Consider the following 8,570-nt stretch of genomic DNA (forward strand, 5'->3'; position numbering starts at 1 on the left):
CAACCTGGGGCCGTTTCCTCTTGTCCTGTCCTTTGCTCCCTGGGAACAGAGCCCGACTCCCCCCCCGGCCCCATTCTCCTGCCCTTTGGGCTCCAAGGTCCCCCAGGATTTTCACAGAACTGCAGACTGATTTGGGTTGGAAAGGACCATAAAGCCCATCTCATTCCACGCCCTGCCACAAGCTCCATCCAGCCTGGCCTTGGACACTTCCAGAGCCAAGGCATCTGCCTGGAAGCAGCCTTCCTTCGCCAGGCTTGCTGCCTGTGCTCTCACTGCGCTGCTCTGGCTCGAGGCTTGTCCGCACAGAGCAGGACAAACGGACCAGCCTAACTGAGAAGTGGCTCTGGCAGGGGCTGGTTAAATCTCCCTGAGCTTTGGGTGCCTTCTCTCAGCAGTGAGGCAGCTCTGCCCTTCCCAAGCTGCTCTGGGTGCATGGAATGACAGCCCTTCCTTACACTCCACCATGAAATCACAGAATCATTAAAATTGGGAAAGACTTTGAAGATTACCCAGTCCAACCATTAACCTGGCAGCACTGCCATGTTCACTACTAAAAATGTCCTCAAGAGCCACATCCACGTATTATTTTAATGCTTCTAGGGATGGCGACTTCACCACTGCCCTGGGCAGCCTGTGCCAGCCGTTTACAACTCAGATCCAGATGAGGGAGAAGTGTGTGCTTGGGAGCAGCCTGGAAAATGGATGTTCAACAAATGCACAAGGTGGAGCATAAAGCAGACGAGTGCCGGTGTGCAGAGCAGGCTTGGGCTGGGAGAGCTGGTGAGGACAGGAGCAAGGAGCAACAAGAGGGGCTGCTGATAGTACACAGCTTCCCAAGATCTGGGCAGTGTCCTGCCAGCACTCCCTCCCTGGAGACGAGTCACCATCAGCTTGAGATGAGCTGGGATGAGACTGCCAGATCCTGTGGGCAAACATCACATCACGCTCGCGCTGCTAGACAATCCCAGAATCATGGAATGCTTTGGGCTCTAAGGGATCTCAAAGCTCATCCCATGGGCAGGGACACCTTCCACTGTCCCAGGCTGCTCCCAGCCCTGTCCAGCCTGGCCTTGGACAGTGCCAGGGATCCAGGGACAGCCACAGCTGCTCTAGGGTGTCTGTTCCAGAGTTCCTCCTGCATGTTCACAAGAGGCTGAGCAGGCTCCAAGCAGAGCCTGGGGAACATTATGGAATTGATGGTGATTTTATGACCCTTTCCTGAAAAACCTGGCTGAAAACTCCCTCTCCTTTGGGGGAGACTGACTGGCCATGACAGGACAGTTTGCAGGGGCACTGATGGGCTCTGGGGAAACCACCCTGGGAAGGGGGCACTTCCCTCCAGCACAAGAGGCCGAGAAGCAGTCCCAGCTCACTGCGGGAGCACTGCCACCCCTCAGGGCCCGTGTCCCCTCTCCAGCCTGAGGACATCCCGTTCCCTCAGGGCTCCTGTTCCCTCTCTGGTGCGAAGACAGGCCTCATGTCCCCTCTCCAGTGCAAGGGCAGCCTGTTCCCCCAGGGCAGCTGCTGTCCTCCCTGCGGTGTGAGAACAGCCTGTCCCCTCAGCCGTGTCCCCTCAGGGTCACCTGTGTCCCCTCAATGCCCATGTCCCCTCAGTGCCCGTGTCCCCTCAATGTCCGTGTCCCCTCAGGGTGACCCGTGTCCCCTCAGTGCCCATTCCCTCTCAGTGCCCGTGTCCCCTCCGTGCCTGTGTCCCCACAGTGCCCGTTCCCCCTCAGGGCCAGTGTCCCCTCAGTGCCTGTGACCCCTCTGGGCCAGTGTCCCCTCAGTGCCCGTGTCCCCTCAGTTCAGGGCAGCCCGTGTCTCCTCAGGGTAACCCGTGTCTCCTCAGTGCCCGTGTACCCCCTCAATGCCTATATCCCCTCAATGCCCGTGTCCCCTCAGTTCAGGGCGGCCCGTGTCCCCTCAGTGCCCGTGTCCCCTCAGTTCAGGGCGGCCCGTGTCCCCTCAGGGCGGCCCGTGTCCCCTCAATGCCAGTGTCCCCTCAATGCCCGTGTCCCCTCAGTTCAGAGCGGCCCGTGTCCCCCCAGTTCAGGGCGGCCCGCCTCCCCTCAGTGCCCGCCTCCCCTCAGGGCCCCAGCCCCGAGCGGGCCCGCCCCGCTCCAGCCCCGCGCGTGCGCGGAGCGGCCCCGCGGCCGCCGCCGCTCGGGGTGACTTTGAGGCGGCGCCGTCGCCATGCTGAGCCAGCTGCTGGGGCCGCGCTACGCGCAACTGCTGCGGACCTGGTGAGGGGCTGCCGGCTGCCCGCGCCGCGCTGGGGCCGGCCCGCTTCCACCGGGGCTCTGTGCGCTGCGAGCCGGGCTCTGCTGGCCCCGCCGGGTCTGTCCGCCCGGCCCGAGGCTCCGCGCTGCCCTCACCGCGTCCTCCGGGCACGGGCGCGCACCGCGGGGCTCTGAGGGGCGTCCCCACGCCCTGCTGAGGCCCTGCTCGAGGCCTCCCCGTGCCCCCCGCGCCCTGTGAGGGTCGCTGGGGACGGTGCCGGGTGCGGAGCAGGGCTCGGGCCGGGCTGAGGGGCCGAGGGCCGGGGAAAGGGCTTGAGGCCCACCCGGCGCTGGCTGTTTCACGGACGTAGATACAGCAGTGCCCTGGGTGCCCTTTGCAGGGCTGAGGGAGGCGGAACGGCGGGACAGAACCGGGTGATGTGGCTGAGACACGGAGCTGGGGAAGGTCTGAGGAGCGGCTGAGGGCACTTGGCTCGTTCAGCTGGAGCACAGGAGATGAGGGGAGGCTCCTCGGGGCTGCAGCTCCTCCCGAGGGGAGGCAGAGGGGCAGGGGCTGAGCTCTGCTCTGGGACAGCTCCTGGAGCCCAGCGAGGGCTGGAGCTGTGCCAGGCCTTGGCATGGAGCTCAGGGAAAGGTTCTTCCCCCCGAGGGTGCTGGCACTGCCCAGGCTCCCCAGGGAATGGTCCCGGCCCCGAGGCTGCCAGAGCTGCAGGAGCGTTTGGACAGCGCTCTCAGGGCTGGGCAGGGTGGGGCTGTTGGGGGGTCTGGGCAGGGACAGGGGCTGGGCTGATGATCCCTGGAGGTCCCTTCCAGCTCAGGATATTCTGGAATTTTAAGCTCTTTTCCTGATTGAAGTGACTTTTCAGGTACCTCAGCCATGAGCAACTGCCAGGCCTTTCACAGTGGTAAATTGTTTTTTAATTACTACTTTCACAGTGGTAATTTGTTGTTTACCTGGATGTGTGTCTCTCCTTTAGGACCCCCACCCTGGCGACATGGGGTGGTGTGGCTGGTGTTGGCGTGATCTGGGCCACAGACTGGAAGCTGATCTTGCAGTATGTTCCCTACATCAGCGGCAAGTTCAAAACTGAAGACTGAGCTTCCCTCTAATGGTGAGTTTTGTTTGTACATCTCTTGGCTTAATCAATAGAATTATAAAATCACAGAATCCCAGTTGGGTTTGGGTTGGAAGGATAGGGCATGGACACCTTCCACTATCCCAGGCTGCTCTGAGCCCTGTCCAGGACAGCCTAGCCTGGAACACTTGAACACAATAACTGTGTGCTGGTGTGACAGTGGATTTTTGACAGTTTCCTCTTTGCCTGGGGCACATTTTTTTATTTTTTTTTTTTTTTAATGGAGCTTCACAGAGCACCAGAAGGATGAAATATTCATTAGGATATGTTTTTCAAGTGATTATTTTGGATGCAGTGGGTTTTTCACAACATACTGCAGTTCTTAAGAGGTCAAATCAAGCTAATTTTTTTTACTTCTGATGTATCTGTTTACTTCTGTTCCTGAGCAGAAGAGCTGCAAGCTCAGGACTGGTTTTGTGACAAGGCAAATTCAGACTCCTTTCTGCTCCTTGTAACTGGTATTAAAAGTAAATTGAATTTTCAGAGCTGGTTATTGTATTCCACAAATTCCTTGAAATATTTGCTTTCTCAAGGTTTTGGTTCTTTTCCTTCTTTAAATACATATCAGAAGTGCTGTTCTGAATGATCTGAAAGTCTGACCATTCCTAAAGCTGGAGCAGCAATTAGACAATCCTTCTGTAGGGGCTCTAACTGCATAGTCTTTCTAGTAGGCAGGCTTTGGATTTCTTTACTCCTTGCTGCAGATAGAAGGGAGTCAGGAAGATTTTTCCATTCATTATAGGATGCTAATGGAGAAACTCTGAGACCAGAGGAAGGTCTGTCCACCTCAGTGGTTGTTTCTTCTGGTTAGAATAACAGTTACTTTTAAATGTTGATTAATGAAAGTGAGCCATTTGTGTTCCAGCTACACAGTATTTTGTAGGGAAGTCAGTCCATTTGGAAAGCACAGACAGTACTTCTTATTCCTTTTTCAGCAATAGTTGTTGCAGCTTAAACAATTTACTGTTTGCAAACTTTGTATTGCACAGTTCCTTCTGTAACCAAGAGAGGAATGAAACTTGTCTTGGAAGTCAGCTGAACTGGAGGCATTTTGGGTCATTGTGATGTTTACAGTCAAGTCATAAAATCACCCAATGGTTTGGGTGGGAAGGGTCCTCAAAGCCCATTCAGTCCCAGCCCTGCCATGGGCAGGGACACCTTCCACTATCTCAGGCTGCTCCAAGCCCCATCCAGCCTGGATGGAGAAGTTTTCAAGTGGAAAAGCTCTCAAGTTATGCAATTCAATTACCTTCTAAGGGTTTTCCTTACTTAAAAATAGTCAGTAGCAGGCACAGAGCTCTATTCCTGAGCCAGCAGCCTGTGTTTCCCATTTTGAAGTAAGAATTTAGTGAGTGTGGAAAGAGGAACAGAGAAGAGGGATGTGTCTGTGGTGGCCTGTGCTCCCTTCCAAGGGGACTCCAGGCCTGCCCACCCACACCTGGATCAGCTCCTGTACCAGAAACTTCCTGCCTGGATCCTGGAGGCTTTTGAAATCTCTCATGTTGGCTGCTGTGGCACTGTGCAGGAAGCTCTGCTTAACAACTGCTCTGTGTTTGTTGTAGGATTTTATTGCTGAAGAGTGTCTGGAGCCATCCGTCCAGGAGACCCTGCTGGGGTGACCCTGTAATGCCCAGTACAGATTCTGCAACAAGCTGTGGTCTGTCTGTCTGTCTGTCTCTCCCATGAACAGCTGTGAGCAAATTCACCCTCACTGACCACTTCCTCTGAACACTTTCCCAACACCTCTTGCCTTGATGGGAATGGTTTATAAACCTGGTGTACAAAATAAACCAAGTGAATGATTTCTGGGGGGCTTGGGGTCTTGGGATTTTGTGTGTGTGTGTGTGTGTGTATGTATGTGTGCCTTACCTTCTTAGCCATATTCTTAAGACCAGACTCCTAGCTTGGTTTTTGGTTATAGAATGATGGAAAAACAGACTGGTTTGGGTCGGGACACCTGGCACTATCCCAGGTTGCACTGTGTTACATCTTCAGCTTCTTGGACTGTGTGTCCTAAGGCAGGTCTGACACATATTTGCCTCTTCTCATGTGCAGGTTCCTTGGGAATCAACCACTGGCTGCTAGGATACTGGGCTTGATGATTTATTTTTATCAATTACAGCTCTTGAGCTACTCTTAGGGATGTGTTGATTTTAGGCTCCTGGATCACTGTGGCCTCATGGACACAGTTAACTTTTCACAGCCAATATTGTGGAGTTTCATGGTAACAGATTGCTGAAATTTACTTTAAAGAAAGGATTTTGGGTTTTTACCATCAATTCATGGACCCCTTAAATGGTCTATTTTTTAATCTTTTCTGGCTTAATCTAGGGGCTTGAGGAAGGCAGGCCCCAAATCCTAGGTGTCTTTCTTTGTACCAGGATGAAAACCAGGGGTTCAGAGAGCTGCTCAGTTCTTAATTTGGGGTTTAAGTAGAAGAATAATCTATATTCTCAACTCATAGATCTATTTATTTGTGAACTTAAACTGGTGATGAAACAACCCCCAGACACAAACATTTAGGTGAGAGTTCTTAGCTGTTAGAAAACACCTGCCACAACCCTTTAGGTGAGAGTCTTTTGCTGTTATAAAAAGGAAGAATGAGGATTATTTTGCTCTGGTCTCTGTCACTTGGCCACAGATGACTCAGACTCAGGGGGGAAAAGTTTATCCCTTTTTACAAAGACCACAATTTACAAACAAACTTCCTCTGTTTGAGAACAGGATCACTGTTTTCTCTCTGCTTAGTGCCCAGTTTCATCTTACTAGAATGTTTGGCTGTAATGCAAGGTTTGAATCTCTTTAGGGGAAAATCCCAGTTGTAGCTGTGTTGCGCATGTGTCAGTGTCAGGGCTGTGTCACACTCAGGGATGTTTTTTGAAAAACTGTTGGAAAACCTGCCCAAACAGTGGCACTATGCAGGATTACTCAAATAACAGTAAAATTTCATAGTGTTGCTTCAGCATCATCATTGTTCATCAACTGGGGGCAAAGAATATAATTTTCACATGCAAAAAGTGCCTTTGATGCTCTGCTATGCCCACTAAGATGCAATCACATAATCCTGGAATATCCTGAGTGAGAAGGGACTCAGGGATCGTCAGTCCAGCCCTGTCCCTGCACAGACACCCCAACAACCCCACCCTGAGAATCCCTGAGAGCGCTGTCCAAACGCTCCTGGAGCTCTGGAGCCTTGGGGCATCTTCCCTGGGATATGGAATAATGGGATGGCGGGGCTGATTGCTCAGGCCGTCCCATCCCTGCTCCAGCAGTGCTCCTGACTGACCTGCAGGAGGCCAGAGCCTCACCTTAACCTCAGGATACTGAGAGTGCAGGTTTGACAGCAGCAGCCCTCTGCCATACGTAGGGGTGTGGTACTGATCCATTTCCAGCCAGATTATGCCTGGAAAGTGGATATTCTTGGGAAGCAGCAGGACTGTAACCTCAGGTCTGGACAGCTCGGTCCCTGCTCTTATTTTACCTGTGTGACACACCTGGGCAGGATGGGTGTAACCTGCTGCTTCAGAAATTCCCTGGTTTTGCCTTTTGCCTGGTGTTCCCGTGGGTGAGTGACCTGTTCCCATGGCTTGGAGATCTTTGGGAAGCCTGAAGCTGGGGGTCTGTGGTGTCCACCCCTCTGAGAACCCTGATGTCCCCAAGCTGCTAGTCAGTGGTGACAATCACCTTTACAAAGCCCCAGTGGTAGAGGTGTGCCCAGCGGGTGAGATGAGATACTGAAAGGAGAAATACATATTTAAAATCTGCTGTGTGCACAGGCAGCACAGCAACGAGTGTACAGACCTTGGATTTGCTTGGGGATTGTTCAGCTTGTTTTTTGTGCAGCATTTTCAGTGATATATTTATTGCTAATTAACCATAGGATTAGTGTATAACTGATTTAATTGCTATATTTCTTTTGCTGCAAGAGCAAGAAACACACTCTTGAAAATACCTTCTGCATTTTTGGGCAAGTCTGTGTTAGATAATTACTGTTCAAGTAGTGTGGGTAATCTTTCTTATTTTTAATATCCTAGCTTTGCCTCTCTTTTAACAGTTAATTGTTTTCATAATGAATGCCACGTATGTTAGAGGAACAAATTAAAAAACAATGACCTGACAGATGGGGAAAAAGCTTCCCCTTCCAAACCTGGAGAGGGCACAGAGATGGCTTTGGATTTACAGCTCTGGGTTGATGATGTGACTTTGAAACAGCCCCTGAGAAAAGGGGGGATTTGCATTCCTGCCTGCCTCATCCAAGTGTTTGTCCTTGCGGTGGTGCCCCCACTTCATCTGTGGAATGTACCAGTGGACGTGGGACAGGGTTTTGTCACTGCAGCCACCTCGGTGCTGTGAGCCTGCACAGCCCCTGCTGGTCTCCTCCTGGAGGAGCTTCTGCTGGGGCTCCTGGGTTGGGAATTCTGTGGCAAATCCTGCTCTGGAATAAGCTCCTCAGCTGGCTCTGGGAATGCAGAGTAGGAAGCTCCAAACCTGCAGAGTGAAATCAAAGAGTTTTTCTGTCAGGATATCCTGCTGCTTCCTTCCACGTCTGACAACACTGATTTTGGTGATTTTTTATATTACCTGCTCATCCTGGGGCAACACAGAGTCTCTAGCAGCTGAATCCACTTTCAGCTGGTGGTTCTACCTGCAAATACCACACCTTGGCAGTGTTCTCAGAGGAACACTGGAATATTTTCCCTTCAGCTCAAGAGTTCATTTCTACCCAAACATTTCACGCAATCCTAGGAGAGAGTAAATGTTTCCCTTCCACAAACCGGTGCCAGCTGCCAGTGAAAACTGATTTTCTACCTCCTGACACCCTCAGCTCAGGGTTCAGAGGACATTCAGGGATCCTCCCACAGACTTGCTGTGACACTCTTCCACATCCAAAAACACAGCTCCACTTGCTCCCAGCTCTGCCAGTTCATTCTTAAAAAATACCACTGAAAGTTTCACTATGCTTGTTTCCCTTTTGCACTCCAGAGCTCCACATCAGTACAAGTTTTTGGTTACAACAGTATAAGATGAGCTAGATTTGAGGTTTGGGGTGTTTCTATTTAAAAAAAAAAGGAAAAAAAAAAAAAGGCATGGAAGCGCATTTATGGAAAATAGTGTGGGTTTGATCAATAGTGGGAATTGGAAGTTTTCCATCTCTTTTGTGCAAGATTGCAGAAAATAACAGCAATGGCAGAGC

General features: G+C 51.6%; 1 protein-coding gene across 1 annotated transcript; it reads left to right on the top strand.

The window, feature by feature from the left end:
* Positions 1-2,155: 2,155 nt before the first annotated feature.
* Positions 2,156-5,189, top strand: UQCR11 (ubiquinol-cytochrome c reductase, complex III subunit XI). Its single transcript, XM_021528238.4, has 3 exons — positions 2,156-2,243; positions 3,218-3,352; positions 4,939-5,189. The coding sequence occupies exons 1-2, from the start codon at positions 2,194-2,196 to the stop codon at positions 3,336-3,338; spliced, it is 171 nt and encodes a 56-aa protein (XP_021383913.1). The 5' UTR covers positions 2,156-2,193; the 3' UTR covers positions 3,339-3,352; positions 4,939-5,189.
* The last annotated feature ends 3,381 nt before the right edge of the window (positions 5,190-8,570 follow it).

The sequence above is a fragment of the Lonchura striata genome, chromosome 28 (genome assembly GCF_050655825.1).
Source record: "Lonchura striata isolate lonStrDom1 chromosome 28, ASM5065582v1, whole genome shotgun sequence".
Lineage (NCBI taxonomy): Eukaryota > Metazoa > Chordata > Aves > Passeriformes > Estrildidae > Lonchura > Lonchura striata.